The sequence below is a fragment of the Chrysemys picta genome, chromosome 5 (genome assembly GCF_011386835.1).
Source record: "Chrysemys picta bellii isolate R12L10 chromosome 5, ASM1138683v2, whole genome shotgun sequence".
In the NCBI taxonomy this organism is placed as follows: Eukaryota; Metazoa; Chordata; order Testudines; family Emydidae; genus Chrysemys; species Chrysemys picta.
In genome coordinates, this window is record NC_088795.1 from 113405214 (window position 1) to 113428317 (window position 23104).

At 39.2% G+C, this 23104-nt stretch overlaps 1 protein-coding gene across 4 annotated transcripts in view; it reads left to right on the forward strand.

The window, feature by feature from the left end:
* TAPT1 (transmembrane anterior posterior transformation 1) overlaps window positions 1-14954 on the forward strand; it is a 112560-nt gene extending 97606 nt beyond the window's left edge. For all 4 annotated transcript variants that reach the window (XM_005296157.5, XM_005296155.5, XM_005296156.5 and 1 more), the window contains 3 exons: window positions 525-601; window positions 9063-9223; window positions 12325-14954. In XM_005296157.5, coding sequence (XP_005296214.3) covers window positions 525-601; window positions 9063-9223; window positions 12325-12554 — 468 coding nt within the window. In that variant the 3' untranslated portion in view covers window positions 12555-14954. The remainder of the gene's footprint in view (window positions 1-524; window positions 602-9062; window positions 9224-12324) is intronic.
* Window positions 14955-23104: the final 8150 nt, after the last annotated feature.

Genomic DNA, 23104 nt, shown 5'->3' on the forward strand with positions numbered 1-23104 from the left:
TCACGACAAAGATTGCACTACAGTACTTGTATGAGGTGAACTGAAAAATACTATTTCTTTTGTTTCATTTTTACATTGCAAATATTTGTAATCAAAAATAATATACACGTTGATTTCAGTTACAACATAGAATACAATACATATGAAAATGTAGAAAGACATCCAGCAATATTTAATAAATTTCAATTGGTATTCTCTTGCTTAACAGTGCGATTAAAGCTGCGATTAATCACAATTAATTTTTTGAGTTAATTGCTTGAGTTAACTACGATTAATCAACAGCCCTACTAGAATTACAACTCTATTGCAAGTCAAGTAATAGCAGATACTCGTGTAATATTTATTCAGATAATTCTTGAATAATTAGCAATATCAAGAGGAATACAGAACATTACAAAGTTAATTGTCCTTAGTATAAATATTCTCATTTTTGTCAAACTTCACTCAATGTAAATGCCCTCTTTAAATATTCTATTAATTATTAATCTATGTGCCTGAACTGTTGAACTTTTATTTTTAAACAGCTCATCAGAGTCGTAACAAGCTCAATAAAAGTACAAGGAGTCTTGGCTTATGCCTGTGTTGTGCTCTTCTATTGTGGGTAAGCGGAACACAAAAGCAATTATTGAACGGTATTTACTGTTGTTTAACTAAAAGATTGTAAGAAATAATTTGCTCTGTTGATGTTTCAAGGTACAGTCATAATACAGTCTCTTCTCCATGGAGCCCAATAGGTGTGAAATTTACATAAAATGCATTGCAGAACAGTCATAGTTGGATCTAGCAGCAGAAGCTGAGATTACCTGTATGGAGCTCACACTCTTCACAAAAGTACATGCTTTGGCTGAGGCATGGGAGAATAAAAATAACAGCCCCTGAGCAATTTGCGGATAAACTTTTGCATCAGTTTCAGAGCCTTCCTTTTCAATTAGTGAGAAGTTATGATTACGGTCAACAAAATGAGACCAGATATGACTGGGTCAAATAGGGTATAAGGAGTGTTTTATATATTTCTTATTTGAATTAAACGTGTGTTATTTTACATTTCCTGAGGTTGTATGTAATCCTAGCTATTTAATATAGTGATTAGCTTATCATACGACCTCACAGAATCTTGTACAATAATTAATAATGCTGTGTTTGCTTAAACCAGAGGCATAAAACCCCCAGCTGAGAAAAGTTAACTTTGGCAGTTGGCCAGGAGCTCGAGGACGACATCAAATTTGGATAGAATGGAGCAGATGGTAGTCACCCTGATCTGGAGCACACAAGTGCTGCCCTTAGAAAAAATAGGTCCTCACATACATTTAATCTAAATCCAAGTGGAGGTGGATATCTGTAGTTTTTCTGTGCCGTATTTATGATTCATAATAAGGTAATTGCATGCCTCATTTGGGCTTAAGGGGACATTTTGGCTCATTCCCCACCTGAAACAGTTTTTAACTAATTAACAAATAAGACTGCAAGTAAATACAAAATGCTAGTGCATTTAAAAACTAAAATTGAAATAGATTTTTATAGTGTGCAAAGTAGACTCATGTAACTGCTAATGACCACGATTGTATTCAGTGACTGAATACTTATACCACTCAACTGGTAAACTGAAGAACTTGGAAAAAAAGATTTTAAATTGAAAGATCATATGACAGTGCCGCCTTGCACATTGGGTGGTATTGAAGCATATGCCTTCCTGGATAAACTCCCTCTGGAAAGAGCTAAAGATGTCAAGCAGTAACCACACCCAGAGAATCATTAAGGGTATTGTATGGGTGAAGCCTTAAGGTTCCTACCTATTGCAAAGCTGCTGCACAGAAGGAGGGTAGATGCCCAGACTCTCCTTTCTAGGCCATGTGGTCTCAGTAAGTAGCCTTGGGCTCATAGGTGCCAACTCCATGGGTGCTCCGGGCCTGGAGCACACCTGGGGGAAAGTGGTAGGTAATGAGCACCCACCAGCAGCCCCTCTATCAGCTCCCCACCCCACTCCCAGTGCCTCCCGCCCACTGGCGGGCCCCGTGGATCAGCGCCTCCTACCCGCCATTTTATCAGCTGTTTCACGGCATGCAGGCAGAAGGGTCTGAGGGAGGAGAGAGCGAGCATGTGGCGCGCTCAGGGGAGGGGGCAGAACTGGGTGGAAAAAGGCGGGGCAGGGTTGGGGCCTTGGGTGAAGGGGTGGGGTGGGGCTTGGGTCAACCCCGAGCCGCACCCCCCCGCCCCCCTGAACTTTGGAAAGTCGGCGTCTATGCTTGGGCTAGAGGTTTGCCAGATATAAAACTCAGGGGCTGGGGCAAGTTGAGAAGAATATCTGGGCATGTTTTCACTATAACATTAACCCAGATTCTTACATCCACATATAAAATCCTCTGTCCCAAGCTGAGTGGTGCTTTCAGCCCCAGCTAGTTGGCCTGTCCGGTGGCATAGACTAAAGTCTGGGTGCTGCTTTCAGATGGGCTGGTTACCAGCCCACTTTGCTGTGAGGATGCAAGATAAACCCTTTGAATGCTGATAGTCCTTCAGTGCCTTCTAAAAATTCTCCAACAGTTAGCATCTCAGCTTAGTGCAGCACAAGACTATGGGATACGCCCACTGAAATCCTACCAACTCTCACTAGTGAGTGCAGCACCAGTGAGGATATTGTAACTTGAGTGTGTCTTTTCAATGTGTCTGCTCACACCCAGGCTAGGCAAAACCAAGTTAACTGCAGAGAAGACTGACATCCTGCTCAGGACACCCAGAATTGTGAGCCACTGTGTTATCCTTCAGCCTCAGCAAATGAGAGTTTTGCTGTTGCTCAGCTGTGTATCAGGCCAGCAAACTCTTCAGGACTCTGCCAATTGGTTTAGCTGAAGACTCCCACTTCACTTTAATATACCAGAACTGAGATAGTTTTGTAACAAAATAAGAAGAAGTTTGAGTACAGAGATTTAAGTGATACTAGGCAAGAATAAAAGATATTGGTCTGGTTACAAACAAAACAAAACAAGCTTTCTAGTGACTAAAACTTAACTTTAGCAAGTTACAAATTTTGCCTAAGCAGTTTCTCACTATATAAAGTTTCCAGCAGTTCTTGCCTTTCAGACCACGAGGATCCAGCTTTCCTAGGTGCTGTACCCTGTTGTCCCCTCAGTGATGGATAACTAAAAAATCTTTTTTCTCCCCTTATATTACTCAAACTCCATTGTCTGTCTCAAGAGCCAGGAAGTCTTCCTGGGGTGCAGATTTTGTCCCTCAGTATCATTGTTAAACACTCTTCTCCCCTGCTCATTTAGCTTGATGGCTTTGTTTACCTTATATGTAAATGTACTTCCATTGTCTTCTGCTGGTAACCAAGCCAATCAGACTGGTGAATACACATTCCTTTGTCTAGGGCAGACTAAGTTTTATGCTCTGTCTTCCAACACATATTTTAAGAACACATTTCCAACACACATCTATAACTTTGTACCCAACCCATACGTGCATCATACAATGATTTCCAGGACCTGCGTTTCACCAGTTTATATACAATTTATGTGACACTTTTTAGATATATATTATGACAACAGTGTGTTGATGCAGTGTGTGTGTCAGGCCTGATGTGAGTTACAGTATGGGGTGAGACCCCTCAGCCAGCTGGCGTTGAAGGGCTCCCAGGATCACAAAGGACATTTCTACACAGCAAAGAGAAACCCATAGCTGGCCTGTACCACAGCTGGCCAATTACGGATCAGGCTGCGGAGCCGTTTCACTGCTGTGTAGACATCTGGGCTCGGGCTGGAGCCCGGACTCTAGGACCCTGCGAGGTGGGAGGATCCCAGAGCTCAGGCTTCAGCCCAAGCCCGGAAGTCTACACAGCAGTGAAACAGGCCCACAGATCAAGAGCCCAAGTCAGCTGGCACAGGCCAGACACAGGTTTTCCTTTGCTGTGTAGACATACTCAAAGACATACCCTCTGTGTTGAGCAATAAGACTTGGGTATGGCCTTAGAGAGAAACAAAGTGCAGGAATCCTGGGTCCAGGGCAGAAGTGCCTGGTCTGAGGTTTCTGCAGGAAGGGAGTTGTCTGTGTGTTGTTTGTTACCACCCCAGTTCAAAGAAACGGGGCCTGTGCACATTTTGTAAATAAAAAAATTACACCAATAAAACACCTGACTCCAACTCACCAATTCTGCTCCAAATGGGACATTGACCTTCAAAATGGCAGGAGACAGAGTCTGTAGTGATGTGTTAAGTATATATGAATAAAGACAACTGTGACCTGTTTCTTCTTTGGATTTAGTTTTAGATTAGATTTTGTCATACTATATGAATTTCAAAGTGAGAATGGACCTTATTCTTTTGCTGTGATCTCAGGTTTAGAATTAGTACATCTCCTAAATCCTCTGAGTAATTCCAAGTTCTGCACACTGCTTTCAGTGTCTGTAATTATAATCTACATAAGTGGAATTATCTGCAATGTGAGAGAATTTAGGTATAATACAGATGTGAGAAACACTGCCTAGATAAAGCTTTAAGATTTTATCACAAAGGATTTAGATTAAAATAAGGAGGAAATTGTTTTGATGGGGTGCAACAATAATTCTTTATTAAGTTACATTATTAAATGTAATAAAAAATATTAAGTTTTGCCCAAGATTTGTAATTTGCGTTTTGATTTAATTTTATATGATGTTGAGCTGTTCACAGTAAACTAATCTGACCCACTTCTGCCCTCCCAGTAGTTAGAAACTCAAAGCCCTGTGACAGAAAATTTTTTGGGAGCTCTTATGTAATCCAGGATGAAAATCTGGTATTAATACATCAGATGGGTGAGTTGTAACCCACCAACATCCTGATCCAACAATCATTGAATTGGATTAGGCCATGAAACCTTCATTTTTTGAAATAATAGTACATATCTGTGAAAGTATCTTGTTTTGGAAAAAACTCCTGAAGGCCTTTTTGGAAAGGTGGTGTGGGGAAAGAAAACATGTCTTCGTAGAAAGAAAAACTATTATCATAGAAGACTAGGGCCAGAGAGACCTCAGGAGGTCATCTAGTCCAACCCCCTGTTCAAAGCAGGACCAACCCCAACTAAATCATACCAGCCAGGGCTTTGTCAGGCCGGGCCTTAAAAACCTCTAAGGATGGAGATTCCACCACCTCCCTGGGTAACCTATTCCAGTGCTTCACCACCCTCCTAGTGAAATAATTTTTTCTAATATCCAACCTAGACCTCCCCCACTGCAACTTGAGACCATTGCTTCTTGTTCTGTCATCTGCTACCATTGAGAACGGCCTAGCTCCATCCTCTTTGGAACTCCCCCGCCCCCTTTCAGGTAGTTGAAGGCTACTATCAAATCCCCCCGACTCCTCTCTTCTGCCGACTAAATAAGCCCAGTTCCCTCAGCCTCTCCTCATGAGTCATGTGTCCCAGCCCCCTAATCATTTTTTTTGCCCTCCACTGGACTCTCTCCAATTTGTCCACATCCTTTCTGTAGTGAGGGGCCCAAAACTGGACGCAATACTCCAGATGTGGCCTCACCAGTGCCGAATAGAAGGGAATAATCACTTCCCTCCATCTGCTGGCAATGCTCCTTCTAATGCAGCACAATATGCAACAAGGGCACACTGTTAACTCATATCCAGCTTCTCGTCCACTGTAATCCCCAGGTCCTTTTCTGCAGAACTGCCGCTTAGCCATTCAGTCCCCAGCCTGCAGCAGCACATGGGATTCTTCCGTCCTCAGTGCAGGACTCTACACTTGTCCTTGTTGAACCTCATCAGATTTCTTTTGGCCCAATCCATCAATTTGGGTAGGTCACTCTGGACCCTATCCCTACACCCCAGTGTACCTACCTCTCCCCCCAGCTCAGTGTCATCCGCGAACTTGCTGAGGGTGCAATCCATTCCATCATCCAGATCATTAAAGAAGATGTTGAACAAAACTGGCCTCAGGACCAACCCCTGGGGCACTCCGCTTGATACCAACTGCCAACTAGACATCGAGCCATTGATCATTACCTGTTGAGTCCGACGATCTAGCCAGCTTTCTATCCACCTTATAATCCATTCATCCAATCCATACTTGCTGGCAAGAATACTGTGGGAGCCCGTATCAAAAGCTTTGCTAAAGTCAAGATATATTACGTCCACCGCTTTCCCCATATCCACAAAGCCAGTTATCTCATCCATAGAAGGCAATCAGGTTGGTCAGGCATGACTTGCCCTTGGTGAATCCATATTGATTGTTCCCAACTGCTTCAAATGGATTCCTTGAGGATCTGCTCTGTGATTTTTCCAGGGACTGAGATGAGGACCTCCCCCGATCACCATGAGTTTTCAAAGATAATGGCCAGTGGCTCTGCAATCACATCAGCCATCTCCCTCAGCACACTCGGATGCATTAGATCCAGACCAATGGACTTGTGCATGTCCAGCTTTTCTAAATACTCCTTAACCTGTTCTTTCACCACTGAGGGCTGCTCACCTCCTCCTCATACTTTGCTGCCCAGTGCAGTAGTCTGGGAGCTGACCCTGTCTGTGAAGACCTAGGCAAAAAAAAATTGAGTACTTCAGCTTTTCCCACATAATCTGTCACTAGGTTGCCTCCCCCATTCAATAAGGGTCCCACACTTTTCCCTGACCACCTTGTTGCTAACATACCTGTAGAAACCCTTGTTACCCTTCACGTCCCTTGCTAGCTGCAACTCCAATTGTGCTTTGGCCTTCCTGATTACACCCTTACATGCTCGAGCAATATTTTTATACTCCTCCCTAGTCATCTGTCCAAGTTTCCACGTCTTGTATGCTTTCTTTTTGTGTTTAAGCTCACCAAAGATTTTTCTGTTAAGCCAAGCTGATCGCCTGCCATATTTGCTATTCTTTCTTCACATCGGGATGATTTGTTCCTGTGCCCTCAATAAGACTTTTTTAAAATACAGCCAGCTCTCCTGGACTCCTTTCCCCCTCATATTAGGCAGGATCCCCTGGGAGGTTATCAGTGCCCTGAGGGAGTCAGTCTGAAGTCCAGGGTCTGTATTCTGCAGCTCTCCTTCCTTCCTTCCTTTTGGCAGGATCCTGAACTCTACCATCTCATGGTCACTGCTGTGCAGGTTGCTACCCACTTCTACTTCCCCTACCAATTTTTCCCTGTTTGTGAGCAGTAGGTCAAGAGGAGCACGGCCCCTAGCTGGTTCCTCCAGCACTTGCACCAGGAAGTTGTCCCCAACACTCTCCAAAAACTTCCTGGATTGTCTGTGCACTTCTGTATTGCTCTCCCAGCAGATGTCAGGGTGTTTGAAGGCCCTTATGAGAACGAGGGCCTGTGATCCGCAAACTTCTGTTAGTTGTCCAAAAAAAAAGCCTAGTCTACCTCATCCTCCTGGTCTGGTGGTCTATAGCAGACACCACGACATCACCCTGTTCTCTTACCCTAATAGAAGGGACCTTATAGAACCACAGTTACAGACCCGGGGGAATCTAATTTTGTCTAGTTTGTGGTTGCTTGGGTACCAAAGTGAGAGGTTCCTTTTTAAATACTGAAGATGGTCTGCTCTGCATATCCTCCTATCCCTCTAACAGACTTACTTTTATAGGAAAATTTATTACATACAACATTTCTCTCTCAAAAGTATTTTTATGCTACATTTTTCTCTTTTTGACATGATTTGTGTTAATGCATTGTGTGATAGTTGAGTTGCTACTGAAGTATACTTTGGTATTTTTATAATGCACAAATCAAACCTGCTCTAAGGCTTTTAATTTGAAAACATTCACTTTTTCTGAATTTAGATTATCATCACAATGTCTATTGAGATTTCCATAATCAGTGGGTTCCCACATTCTTCTCTACCTATTTACTATCCTAATGTTGAGCAGGGATATAGGGCTCCATCCAAACTCTATCACAACTGCTGCAGGGCTATCTAATGAGAGAAATAAAAGGTACTCTTGCAGCTCCTTGAGTGAGAAACAAGTTCAGGAGACCCAAATTCTGAGCCCAGAATAGCATAGAACCATCAAACTAGCCTGTAAATCAAAGCTCTAAATCACAGCTGCCTTCATCTTCAATATGGAGACGTAGTCTAAAAATATTTAAGATCCTAGCATTTGATGTTCTGTCAGTAGTAGTAGTAATTAGCTTTTATAAAGTTCTTTTAATCTATAAATCTTAAAGCACTTTACAAAGGTAGAAAAGCCTCTTTCCCATTTTACAGATGGGAAAACTGAGGTAGAGAGAACTAAAGTGACGTGCCGAAGTTCACACAGTAAATCAGTGGCAGAGGCAGGAAAAGAATTTAGGTGTCCACTATCTACTGGGTCATGTTACTCCCAGCCTTCTCAGATAGAAGTGGAATATTGCATGATGGGATTTGTAGACTCTCTGGACCACACACCTCAGTATTAAAGCTGAGGGCTACTGCAATTTGGCCATTTTATGGAAATTAGATGTAGTCTTTGAACTCCTTATGTGGCCCATGGTTGTTCAAAGTTTGAGAGCTCCACATTATTATTATTAGAGATGCTTCAAAGCTATCACAGACCTGCTGTTATTTTTGATACGCTCTTGAAAGTAGATGTTTATATACCGAATGTATTGAAAATTTACTGAAATTCCCATAGGTGCTCCATGAAGTAAACACTGATATTAAGTAACTAAAATACTAATATTAGGATCCAAATGACTTCTAGTAACATTTGAAATTTTTACCCTATGAAACTCTTTACGTTAAAACATTGAGCCTGAAACCAAATTAGTGTGCTGGGTTTGTTTGTTTGTTTGTTTCTTTGTTTTTTGGGGGGGGGGGGGGGGATGTCTATAGGCCATAAGAAAGAGCCTTACAGTTGGAAGGATTAGCTAACAAATTAAATCCCTTCCAAACATCAGAAACCATACATGAAACTGTTTTTATATGTCTTGCGTCTGATGAAGTGGGCATTCACCCACAAAAGCTTATGCTCCAATACTTCTGTTAGTCTTAAAGGTGCCACAGGACCCTCTGTTGCTTTTTACAGATTCAGACTAACACGGCTACCCCTCTGATACTTGTTTTTATATGAACATCCACTAATGCAAATATGTAAATGTACCCTTTTATCTTTCAGGTTAATTTCACTAAAAGTCCTTAACAGCATTGTGTTGTTGGGCAAGTCATGCCAATATGTAAAGGAGGCAAAAATGGAAGAGAAGTTGTTCAATCCTCCCCCTACTAGCACCCCAGGCAAACCACTCAGCAAACCCCAAAGCAAATTTAAATCTCCTCACGGTAAGTTTAACTGCTTGTTCTGATGATCAGTGAAAAGGAAACTGTTTCCAGATTAAACTTAATATTCAGTCAGCTGTTCCCCTCTCTGCTGTTCAACAGTACCTTTACCACAAACTGTACCACATGATAACTATGCTTTGGTTCACATGTTAGGACTGTGAGCCTACACCTAGCAGCTGGAGCACAGTTCTGTAAACAAAATAATTATATTCCATTATTCAGTGCTTCATCCTTCACAGACGTAAATATTCTCCACTACAATAAAATTCCACCAGGGTATGGGAAAGGAGGTAGGGAAGCAAAATGAGAACTAGTACTGACTTTGTGTGCACGTCTGTGCGCATTTAGAGGAGCACCTTCTTGTAAATGCTGATATTTCACATTTGGCTTGAGCTCTGACAATATTGTCATTTCATAAGGAATGTTCCATTGAATTCTTACAGAAATGCAGGCAAAATATGACATGCAGCAGGTACAATTATTTAAAATTGTAATGAAGATAGGAAGATTTCAGGCAGCTTTTCATTCTCTAAGTGAGATTAACGTTAATTCTCCTGGTCTGATATTTGCCTCCTTGTTTTTTGTTTTGTAGTATATAAGGTGGTTTTCTATAGCACCTTTAACATCAGTGTTAAAAAAAACCTCTGTTACTAATAAATAATTGTAATGGTGTATTAGTTTTTTTATATCCCTCTTTGACATAATATGGTGGAAAACAGAAACCTTCACTGTTCTGATCAACAAAGTTGGAGTGTATATCATCTCTGGGAAGAATCCAGTGGAAGCCCCTGAGAATTTAACAGTGAGGCTTTATTGTGTTCTACTCTGTTTGCCAAAGACTTGAACAGCATGAAATGTAAGGTGTTTATCAGACATCATAGTGTCTCGCCAGCAATAGTAGAGTTAAGAGTCTGTCAGCATTTCAGTTATAAAACCCCATATCTCAACTGTGTCAAATCACATTGAGCTGAACTTAGTGCATACATTTATTTTAAAATGGCTTAAATCCATAACATTGGTGGTTTTGGTTATATGGTGAAAAAACTTACGTACAGTAGGTCTGGATGCTTTTTCCACGCTTTCACTAGAAAATGTTGCAGTATTACAGTACTAATTTTTTCTTAAATTATAAAATATTTTAATACTTAATTTTGATGTGGGACTTAATAATTCGTGTTTTAAGGGTTGACCATTAAAACTTACCAACAGTTCCCAGTAAATACACCCTGAAGACTATTTTTAGCTGAAGCAGCAGTAAGCTTACCAGGTCAGTCCAGCAGAGAGCTTATGCCTCAAATGACACAATTTTATAAGAAGCAGAGACCTATATATTTCTGTGAATGTCACTTAAAAAATATTCTCGGCTTCTATAAAATCCTCAAAGGTGGAAGAAGCTTAATTCTTCAATGCCATCACTTCGTTTTATAAATACAGTCACTCTTAACAACAATTGTTTCCCTGTAAAGCCAGATCATACGTAAGAATTTTTCTAGCTTGTCTTCACTCCTGTCTATTCATTATTATTGTAGAATTCTGCATTATTGATTAATCCCTGTGTCCCAATTATAGGCTTGAACAGCACAGCATCTATTGCTAGCAATATAATCACCGGTGTCAATGAATTCATCTAACCTACTTTCCTTCAGCCTATAGTATAAGGGTAGTTTATTTTCCTGAGAGTTTGCACCTTTCTCATAGCAATGTACACAGTTGCAATTACCCTGGGTAAAGTTTGAAACTACTCTTGAAGAATAAGCTCACTAATTAGACTGGTAATCATTTTTAAATTGAACAGTGGTTTCCTCTGGAAATTGTTCAATGGAAAGATACTTACCTACATATTGAAGCTCTACATTGAACCTTGTTATGATTGTTCTTCCCTGGTGGGTGCAGTATGTTTTACTTACACAGGACTTATTAAATTACTCCAAAGATTGGTTATTTTCCTAAAAAATATACAAATGACTGGAAGAGGTGATATGATAGAGAAGCTGCTTTATAAAGTAGTTGTCTGGAACTAGTAATGATATGGTCTTACACATTGCTGCAATATTTCTGTTGTAAACCCCTATTTTGATGTTTATTACTTTTGTCAGATAATGTTCTTTTAGTTGGGTCTTACAACAGCTTCTCAGACCAAGCCAGATGTTTTTCAAAAACTCCCTTAAAATATGTTGGTTATCTTGTTTCTAAGAGAAGGAAAAAAAATAACTTGTTGCCCTTTGGGATGGGGAAAATCATGAATTTTCAGCTGTTTCAAAAATTATATTTTAATACAGCATAGAAATGTGTTAAGTGTTCATACATAACTGCCTTTTTAAAATTGTATTAATAAACCCAATGTTCAGTTCTATGGAAACAAAAAGAAGGAATCCTGACAAATCAGGCGGTTCATAGTTATTTGGGGATCCAATGCTATAAAAATACACACGTTAATTATTTTACCGTATCTGAACCTTCTCAGTGGGATAAAACTTAGGGCATCCAGCTTTCCTATGCAGATAGTTAGGGATACAATCCTGTCACTGGTAACATAGGTAGATTCTTTCACAGAAATCAGATCTGTTACTACTGTTGATTGGGATCATTTCAACTGGCTTCAGATGGGATGGATGGAAAAAACAAACTTATTACACAAACCATCAAAAACAGGCAAGTAAACCAGAAACATACCATATGGCTTTCTGTAACATGCCACAATGACCATGACCTTTATCTGCTTGTTTTATTGCATCCCATTGTTCTTTAATATTGGATGACATATGGTATATTCCTGGCTTTCCTGGACTTCTTTATTTTGCTGGATTTGTATCACAACATTAATGGAAATTCATACACAATATTTTATTGCATTAGTAAGCATTCTAGGTTCTTACTGGCAGTGGTAACAAAAAGTGAAGTGGTTTGACAGGATATTTAGAAGTATCTGGTTTCCAAAATTGGTTCATTTATTTTGTACTACTTTTATTGTTCGCATGGCTAACTTTCTCAGCCCTCAGTGCAGCTTTGATGATGGACAGATCTGTCAATTTCAAATTCATTGATGTGCTTATACAATTAACACGTTTTTTTTAAATTCTAATTTTCTGCTCTTCCAATAGGAATTCCCACAGACGAAAGTTTCTCTGCATCAGTTACCAATCAGCCTGTACATCAGAAGGAAAATCCTACGTCTTTACTTGTGACAAGCAACTCTGATCAATTCCTGACGACTCCTGATGGAGAAGATAAAGATATAAGCCAAGACAATTCAGAATTAAAACACAGATCTTCAAAGAAAGATTTGTTGGAGATAGACAGGTTTACTATTTGTGGAAACAGAATTGACTAAGTTTTCTGAATAGATGTGCTTAGGATACTGAGCTATTGGGACAGCAAATGCTACCAGAATGGACAGTTGCCAAAAAAGGCACTTAAATATTTATTTAAAAACTTAAATTATTAATGGCAAACAGATATTAATTTTTACAAGTAACTAGGCTTGGTAGCTGGTCAGATCAAGTAACAGAAATCTTTAACTTGTCTCTTTGGAAAATATAATGGATTGTGAGAGTCTCTTGTCTATTTGGCAGAGCTACAGTATCGCTGTCTTCGAAATAGACTGAAAAAATCAAAATCCTGTTTTGCTTTTTGAAACCATGCTTCCAGAACATATCATTTTTCATCAAGGTCTCTCCAGTATAAGGATATACCTGGAAATATGTGACAACTTTAATAGGAAGCTCATCTTTCCAGTCTCATGTTGTTTTCATAAACAGCTGCAGATTTCAAAACTTGTACTTATCAGCGAACACATAAAAAAGCACTGGTAGATTAAACAGTAAGTCAAGATAATTATTCTTGTCACCAGAAAAATCTTTGAAGATGTATCAGAACTAATCAGAATAAAATACTACAGTATCTTAAATGAAAGACCTACTGCATAGTATTTTATCTAAAATCTAAACCAGCGAGGGAAATGGATCACAAATACAAAGAAATACAGTGAAGGTTCCGCATAACTGGGCAAACTCAGCTTCATCATTATTCTGTTCAATTACAATGTGTTCTGCAAGGCAAACTATATACATTTATAAATGCTATATGAAAGGCTTTTTAAAAAAAAAGCCGAGGCTTGTTTTTTGCAATGGGAAGCATTTTGTTACAAAGTGACACTTCTTTATATTGAGAAAAGGTAGTGCGAACTGCAGCCAGCAACACCAGTGTTGCATTAATTCCAGATAATTCCAATGCAATTGAAGAAATAATTCCTCATTACATTTTGGTTTAAACAAGTTGATAAAAATGGCATCCATATATTAACTTAGCTGGAAAAATTGCCCATAGAATAGTTATACAGAAAATCAGAAGTGTTCATTTTAATTGATGGATTTTAAGCAAACTTAAGTAGCTATGAATAGCTTTGTTATGAAACGCTTGGTTTTATGAAGTATAATGCATCTTAATTTCTGGTGTGTGTGGCAAGGTTGGGGGAATTGATGAAAGGCATGTTGAATCCCTCAAGAATTAACTGCATTTCAGCTCAATAACTAGGTTAGAGAAGTGAATCAAAAGACAATCTTTCATCCAGTGATGAATCCTACATTTGCTGTTAAAATGTAACATTAACCTCTATTTTCTCTCTCAAAACCTTTCAAAAGATTTAAGTTGATGTCTGCTAAATTATTTCCCTTGGAATTTTATTTTGGTTTTTTGATATGATACAGATATTTCAGTGATGAACAAACCACAGGATTTCTTTTATTAACTAATTTGTAATCTATTGGAGTTGAAAAGCCAAAGTTTAATGTTTGATTTATGAATAGGAAATGTGGAAGAACACATGCTAATTCCTAAAATCTGCAGAATTGTATTAATATGACAGAACAGAGAAATGTACAGAAATAATGTTGTGAAACAGATCAGAATGTGAAGTTGTCATGAAAAATGGCTTTACCATACAAGTCAACATCATCTGCTCTAAAGGGAGCCTCTTGCTGCCCCTTCTCCTCCCCCACCAACAGCAGCTGCAGTAGTGTCCAGAATCAATTGAAATGGCTGGGGGTGAGGGCGAGAGGAGAGTCTAAAATGCTTTTATTTTGGGTGTATTTTATGCTCCTTGAGAAATTTACACATTCAAATTCAATTCAGATCATCTGTGAATTTTTCAGTTATTTAACAGTTGCTAAAGGAAGCTTGGAATGATTTTCATCTGTTAAATGACTTTCTGTACCAATTTTATAAGTGCATCTTGTGTGAAACTCAATAAACTTCAATTTCGTAATCTTTGTTTAAAAAAAGGAAAAGAATGGACTGGATTTCTTTGCAACAGTTATCAATTTTGAATACTGCAATGTGATTTCTGCATATTCTGGTTTCACAATGAAGAACTTATTTTTTGCAAGCATAGGACAAGCAGCCTACTTTAGACCTGGTTTTAATACTGGTTTTGTTCTTGTGTATTCATCACTATGTCAAACCCACAGGAAGTACTAATGTCAGCCTACTGTTAATCGAATGCTAATTGTTTAGAGACAGAATCAAATTGAAATCCAGTCCATTTTTTTTAAAGTAGGCTTTTTTTATTTCAATTGCCCTTATATCATCCTGTTAATTTTTGTGGTTTTACATTCCATGTTCCTATTCGTAGTGTCTTTCCTCCCTTACTGTAAGAAAGACCTACACAAACAAGGGGAACTGACTGTACAAAGTATTGTCAAATGCAAAAGTAAAAAAAAAAAAAAAAAAAAAAGCCCAACTCTTCGTGATAGAAAAGTTAGTTGCAGTAATAGCAGGGTTTTTTTAAAAAAAACTTCCTGTAGAAATGTGATTTGTAAATATGTGACCATTTAAAATGCAACCTATTAAATATATTGTATTTCCATTTATTCTGTGAACACACTTTGCAGGTGACTTGTAGCAACTACATAGGGTTGTGTTCTAACGGGGCTTAAAATGGGATACATTCCTTTTTTTCCTCTAAAATATCACACAGGGTTAGTTTGTATGATATCTGGATTATTTATGTACTTCATACAAACCATACATACTTGATTTCTCTTCAGAATGTTAATAGGAAGTCTTTGAAATAGGGCGCTTGCTGAAATTTTTCCTTGTCATCCTAGTTTGTACTGAACACTGTCTATCCACATAAAACTTTTTCGAGAGGTATGCTAACTAGAACTGGTGCAAATGCAAATCTGATTGATGAGAACTAGACAATCCAAACCTGACTGACTGTGGTAGGCCGCCAACTCGCTTTCAGTAACTACCCATTTATGTCAGATTTTAGCCTACAACAGGATTGCTGCATTTCTACTACCGCACAGGTTTGGCTTTCCCACTCCCTTCCAAGCATTAAAAAAACCTAGGAAACTAATAAACAGAAAACTTCATTGCAAAGCACTTAAGGTTGCTACGCACAATATACCTGACAAATCTCCCCACAAAAGCAAAGAAATGAGAAGTAAATATTAATGCCTACCTATCAAGACTCTCTATTCCTCCACCTGCAGGCACATATCACTACTACTATACACTACAGACCATGTTCTGCAAATTTCACAGCTCCCTAGAACTGCCAGCCTTCCATCACCTCTCTAACTGCCCTTCTACTCCGAATCCTTTATTAGATTACCCTCTCCAAACATGATAGACTACTGCACCAAACTTTATTAGTGTTGGGGAATATATAATGTGGTAAAGTAGCATGTACAGAAGAATGAAAAGGGGGCAGTGTGTGATCTGTGGCCCCCACTTGGTTTTAAGGTCACTTCAATTCTGAATGTGTGTCTCCACACTGGGGTTTAATGCAGTTTAACTAATCTGATTTAAATTCACAGTTTTCATTAATTCACAGTAATTTTCCTGAGTGTCTCCAGGTAGATAAACCTGTCTGCATTGCAGCTGGGAGCCTGCCTCCCAGCTTGGTAGACAAACTTGCACTAGCGGGACTCGAGCTGCATGTTAAAAATAGCAGTATGGATGTGTGGCTTAGGCTTTGCAAGCCCACCTGACACTGTAGGCGTCTCCTACAGTTTATTTGCTATTTTTTTCCCCTTCTGCATTGTCCCCTCTTCATCCTTTCTCTTCCTAGTCTGTCTGCTCTTGGTGCTTTTCCTAGAGTTGGTGAGGAAGAGCATGTTTCTGATGGATGGACTTAGACAAGCAGGGGAAAGTCAAATGTGCTAAAGGTTGTAGTTTGGCCAACCTGTTTTACAGGGTAGATATGCAGTTGGGGAGGGAGAAGTGACGAGTCTTTATAACTAACTAGCAAATATTTTCCCTGGATGGTCTTTAATCGAGTTCTGAACCACAGCACCGTATGGGCTTATGTTACTACTGAACGATCAGCCAATCAGTTGTTTAAATGGACAGTGACTGCACCATTTTGCCACAAGTTGTGTTCTTGTAATTTGTACTGTACCAAGCGGTTTACTGGAGGTAGGCTTATTACCTGGCGCAATGCAGCATCTGCCATTGCTTGACTTGTGAGAAGGAATAAATAAGACATTATTTAAATAGAATAATATTTATAAAATATTTACAAAATGATTACAAAGCACTCATAGGTGCCTTATATTTAAATCTCTCTCCCGCCTAGATTTGTAAGGGGGGAGGTCAAAATGCTGTTTGTGCATTTCTAAGATGTAGTTACTTGCCACTCAAGGAACTTCATATAACTCAAGAGATGGGCAGGAAATTATGTAGAGCCACGGGTAAGTTTATAAAATGAGGTTCCTGTATCTCCTTCCTAACTTGCATACAGTTCAACAGTTTCAGCAGATGTATAAAACTTAATTGCCTAAATGTGACTACCAAATATGCATGTCATGTTATGGCCATTTCTTTATTCATGCAGGAGCACGTTTGTCAGATACTTAACATAATCGATCAGTATGTGCAAATCTGATGTATTAAAAAGTGCTCCTTAGTTCCCGTGAAGCTTTATTACAAAGGGAAATGAAGGAAGAAGTAGATAACCATGTAAAAATAGTAACTGAGAGAATATATAGCAAAAATAAAGATTAAAAAATGAGCAAGAACTTGTAAAACAATATACTCAAATTATAAATATACCTTACCCAGGACTGATCCGGTAGCAAGTTTTTATTTAGCTAAATGATATCTTTAGATGTGATTTCAAATTGTAATTTTAATTAGGCTGGCACCTCTAAATGGGTCTCATTTTCAACTGCCCTAGGAAAAAGAGGAAAGATGTTTTAATAGGTAGCCCCCTTTTATGTATTTTATTAGAAATAAGTAAAATGTTAGAGGTTTAACTTTTTAGCTCATGTTTTACAAATTAATACCTGTGGATTTTGAGAGAGAAATGAAAAGGTAATAGTTTGGCTTCAGCAATAGTAAAATCAGACTTTTGGGGGGTAGGGGTGTTACAAAAGGCTACAGTGTGAATGACAAAGTTAACTGGAGCCAATGATAGTGAAAGGAGCTATTAGAAGATGCTTACCTGGGCTTCAGTCCAGCAAAACAGTAAGTCATGCATGATTTAAGCATGTGAGAAGTGAATGACTAGTGGGACTACTCACTCTCTCAGTTACAAACATGCTTAAGTGCTTTGCTGCATCAGAGTAATACAAAGATGTATTTGAGAAAGGGTTGTTGATCAGAGGGCAATTGTAAGCACACAAACTTTTTGTTGGACTGTTTGAATATCTGGTATTATAGGCACCAAATTGGGATGTAAGGTACATTGGTTCCCATTGCACCAGGCTCTCTTAAATTGTTAGTTCCCTGGCTGCACGCTTTGATTCTTTGAACATTTAGTCTGCACCTTGAAGGAAAGAGCACTACATCCTTTGTAATCTTAGTACAGTTACAGTCTACCATCTTCCTCTGTATAACCCCAGAGGTGATTTGCTGAAGTCAGGGGAAGCACAGTTGCAAATACCAGCCAGGCCCAGCTATGCATTGTGCATCCCATTTATTTACATTTATATGGATGTCATTCTCTTTGCTTGCAAATTTCAGTCATCCTGTCTCGTTTTATTTCAGATTATTGAGAAATGAATGAATGAATAAATGGGCATGTGGAATCCATGTATCCCAAAAAGAATTGAAACCAGATTGCCCCCGCTGTCTTTAAGCTAAAATGAATTGCCAAATGAATTTTAAAAGCACACTTAGAAAACTGATAGTGTGCACACAAGATGCATTTTGTTGGTCTTTAACTACCAAACTTTTTCCATGGGAATATTTTATTAAGCTATGAAAGGTTATGCAGTCTTTCAAACATTCATCAGACCAAGCAGAATTTCCCCTCAAGGCAAAGTGGGTTTTATAATCATGAGTTTTCTGTTAATTTATTTGTCAATCATAATTTAGGGTTTATGTATTGTGTAAATTTCTCATCTTTAGTGGTTTGATTTTGTTAAGAAGTTTCCTTTACTGTAAATATCTATATATTTTTTCAATTGCAGTTTTAATAAAGCAACTTGTTTTTTGTCATGCCAGTAAATCCCGTCTTAATGAAGTAAGTACTCACTTTATTATGGCAAACTTCAAATGCTAATTCACAGCTGTTCAGTCTTATAAATAGGAAATTTGAATTTATTTATTTTTGGTGGAAGGGGAGGACACAAGTGAAACAAATAGACTTTATTCATAACTGCTCATGTCCTATGTAAAAGTTATACAACTGAAATTGTTCTGCCACATGAATGTTACTAAAATTGAGTGCAAAAGAGGGACATATTTCTGCCTTACAAATCAGGACACACTCTAATTTAAGTGAGCAAACTAGTCTCAAGCACACTTTTAATCAGCTGATGAAATCCTGGTTGTGTTGGAATTGACTTCTTCCGAGATATTCAATGGAGGGATCTTTCCTTCTCATAATGTCCTTTTAAATAGCTACTGTTTGCATATTAGAGGGCTTGACTGTGTTCATTCTATTGACTTCAAGAAACAAATTACCTTATGACTTCTAAGCAGCTATCTGAAATTTATTTTCACTAGAAGGGCCTTAACTGACTTATTAACTTACACAGCTAGACCATGTCTCATAGTTATGAAACCTAAAAGGTACCTCTGCATATTAGGAGGAGTTGCATGAACATGATTCATGGGAGGGTGAAGTTAAGCAGTTTATCACAAGTGAATGGTGTGGAGATTTCCTAATGAAGCTAAAGAATTCTTTTCCATTTGTCTCTTATCTCTAGCAAAGCAACAAATTTATCCACCTTGTAAATTTGAGCTTGTTAATTCTTTGTTCCTTGGTAGCATGTTGTGTTTTCCCCATCACAAACAACAGAACCTGCAACCAGAGAGGATCTAAAATTGAGCTGTTTGAATATGTAAGCGGAAACTGAAGATTGTTAAACTTGTTCCAGATCTAGTGATGGATCTATAGGTAAATCTAAAAATGGTTGGGGCCTGGGGGTAGGGGGAGGGCAATATTGGGCCCATTTTCATTTTTGTAACAATGTGAAAGAAATTAATTTCCAAGTTATTTGGTCTTTCATTTCACACTTCAAACAATCCATCAACCTGATGTCCACTAGATAATCTCTGTCATTCAGAGATGACTTTAGATGGTGGTAATGTTGCTACTGACTTTGATAGGTATGTCTACACTGCATTTTAAAACGTGCCACCACAAGTCTCAGAGCCCGAGTCTACACACTCAGGCTCTCAGGGCTCATACTAAGGCCCTAAAAATAGCAGTGTAGGCGTTGTGGCTCGGGCTGGAGCTCGGGCTCTGAAGCCCACCTCCCTCCCCTGCCTTCAGAACCAAATGTCAATGCAGCTGTTTTTAGTGCTGTAGTGTGAACCAGAGTCTGTAGACTTGGGCTCTGAGACCAGCTGTTGTGGGGTTTTAAAATGCAGTGTAGACATACCTAATAAGGCCAGGATTCCACCCCTAGTTCGTTGTATTCCTTTCCATACAAGGAAAAGCACCGATAAATAATTCCCAGTACTCTGCTAACCTGATCACCAAGGGCAGTTTTATCTGTGGTGGTCTGTTCACCTAAGCCCATGAGATACTGAGCACCAAGGGAAGTTGAAGACGCATCTTAGGCCTCAGTCCTGCAAGCTATCCTGCATAGGCAGGATTCCATGCAGACACAGAGACTTAGTCTGCAGGATTGACTCCTTAGATGGTGAATTCTGTTAGGGACGATGATGTAAAGCACCAAGCAAACATTGTGAAATAGAAAATTAATCCTCGTATGTTTGTATAGGCAAACATACTTCGTAGTAGTAGCTTATTCAATATTTATTAATCACAAGCTTTAAATCTGCATATGCTATGAACAGCACATTTTTATACAACAAACAAGTTCTTGTCCAAATACCTCAGACCAGCTGTGCTGGGATCATATGACAGGACCTGCGATGGGAATGTGTATCTTGGATCAAAGGATGTTACTAACAAAGTTTCTTTTTAAAATGGAGCTATTTTGTTGCTCAGGGAAGACGGACACTACGCAACTTCATACAACTCAAGCCCTAATCCTGCCCCAATTCTGCTCTTCTACAGCCATTGGCTCTCCTGCAGTAGGAGCTAAAATACCAGTTTGAAAAGTGTCCTCCCTACAAGTGCTCAAAGTTTATTCCATCCAGTCAGGGTGATGGTGAACTTCCTGCCCTCGGATTATGCTTGGCCCCACTGAAGCAGGCTGAGAGTGCAATGACTGGATCCCGTGAGATGCTGAGTGTCCCCAGGCCCATGGACCTTCAACAGGAGTTGAGGTGGCTCAGCACAACATCGTAGCTGCAGTTAGGTCGTGTTACTGAACTGCTTGCTCATCCCCAGAAGTGGGACCTTCAGCTCATTGGGAAGAGGGAAATATTAGGCACTTTATACTGCTCTTCCCAAACTGCCTACTGCATCTGTAAACTCATATGCAAAAATCAGACCAGGCAGTTCGTTATAGCTGGTTGCCAGGCACAGACCAGTACAAAACAGATTTTCTCACCTCTAAGCAATGGGACCTCCAGATTAGTTAATATCTTCCACCTTTCTGAACATCCAAAACCAGCAGCTGTAATGAGACAATGAGTCTTGCACTGGAACTTAATCTTGTATTAGTAGTTGATGCTGAAAACATTGTAAAAACAAAGGACCTGACAACTACAACTAGGCTGATCCAACAACCATCTTCTGAGCTGTCCTTAGGCTCCAGATTCGGCAGAATGTTTCATGAGGGAGAATTTGTGTTGGCAATACAGCTTAAGCCACATGGCAGCAGCAGAACTAGCATGACATTCTGTGCTTGTCTGTCATGTGTCTGGTACCGCAAATCTGTTGTGCCTGCCTACACCAGGGTTGCATTTGGATCTACTGCCTGGGCTGCACATGGGAGATGACAGAAAATTCTTAAATAGATGAAGCCTTGGATTTTCTCACTGGCCCGGCTTTTCCCTAAAGCAAAGGCTGAAACCATGGAGTATTTCTAGTAGTCAATTTCGTACAGTAGGTATCTATGTCCAGCTGCACCTGCCCATGTCTGGCCCTGGTCCAGCAAAGCACTTAAGCATGTGCATAACTGAGTCCAGGAGTAGTCCTGTTCCTATTCCCACTACATGCAACTGATTGCTTTGGGGGATTGTGGGTCTGCTGTTGAAAATGGTGAAGTGTGCAACATGAGTTTGACCTTCTGCTCTGTGCCTTTTTATTGTATTTATTCCATTTGTTTCATTGATCTGACAAACTGTCTAATGGTCATAAGCGCCTTTACAATTACAATGCCCTTTCACTGTATTCAATGAGCGTTTTGTTTCTTCCTTCCAATATTTTTAAACACAACAGATGAACTGAACCTTTAGTAGTCAAACCAAATCAACCAAACCACAACTCCCAGCATGAAGGAGAGAAAATGCCACACTTCCAATAGAGGGAAATACTGACGGGTCACTTTAAATATTATGTGCTCTGTGTTGTTCTTATTTTGTAGAAGCAGCCACTGTGCCATCTTTTTAACTCTAGGTATTGGCGTTGACTCATTCAAATATTCTAAGAAAGGGAGCCAGATTTCAAGTCCGTCTCCTTCTTGCTGTCATTTGATATGTGAGTTTTTCCATGACTAATATCCTCCTCATCTAGGCTATATTCTCTGGGTCTTCTGATGATACCAAAATGAGCATTCCTTTACACATCTTGTTTGTAAAGGAGGATTTTCACACAGGAACAAAACTGCATGAGGAAAAGAAATGAGCACAAAATTGTTCTGAGGCAATCCAGAAAATTGTTGGCTAAGTTATTAATACTGATTTGTGTGTTTTAGTGAGTTTTTCCTCCTCAAAACCTAACTGTTCTAGCTTGGTTTTGCCATAAAGACATTTACTCTGTTTCTGGTAACCTGTCGCCATGAATATTTTTGGGCTGTCGAATAGTCACCAGTACGGTTTCAATCCTGGATCAGCTAAGAGGAGGCCTGAAAGGCATGTGGAAAATGTTATCTTGTATTTAGGCTCTAAGTACATTATTTTAATGTCTTCCCCAATCTCTCAAATATTGTATAGGGTAATTTCATCATGTATAAAACCACAAGTAAATTTCAGGGAATAGAGTGCTTCCTTAAGCAGGCTGGAGCCTGAGAAAACTGGGCCATTTATCTGGCTCTTAGGAGACAATAAGGATTTAATTATGCTCAGGACAGTAATACTAATATAATTATCTCCCCAAAAAAGTTTGATTTATAGACAAAAATAAACTGAGCTTGATAGCTCCAGAAAAGAAAATATCACTGATATGAAAATGAGTCCATGCAAATGTACAACTTCATACACTGAACATAGCAATACGTGTAGCCTGACTAAAGACACGCATTTCAAGAGAGAAAGACAGAGAGAGGCTGTATTGTTTAATCTGGTGGAAGCAATATGTAATAGGAAACCAGTTTTGTTTTTTCATTCTGGGCGCACACATGTGGACTA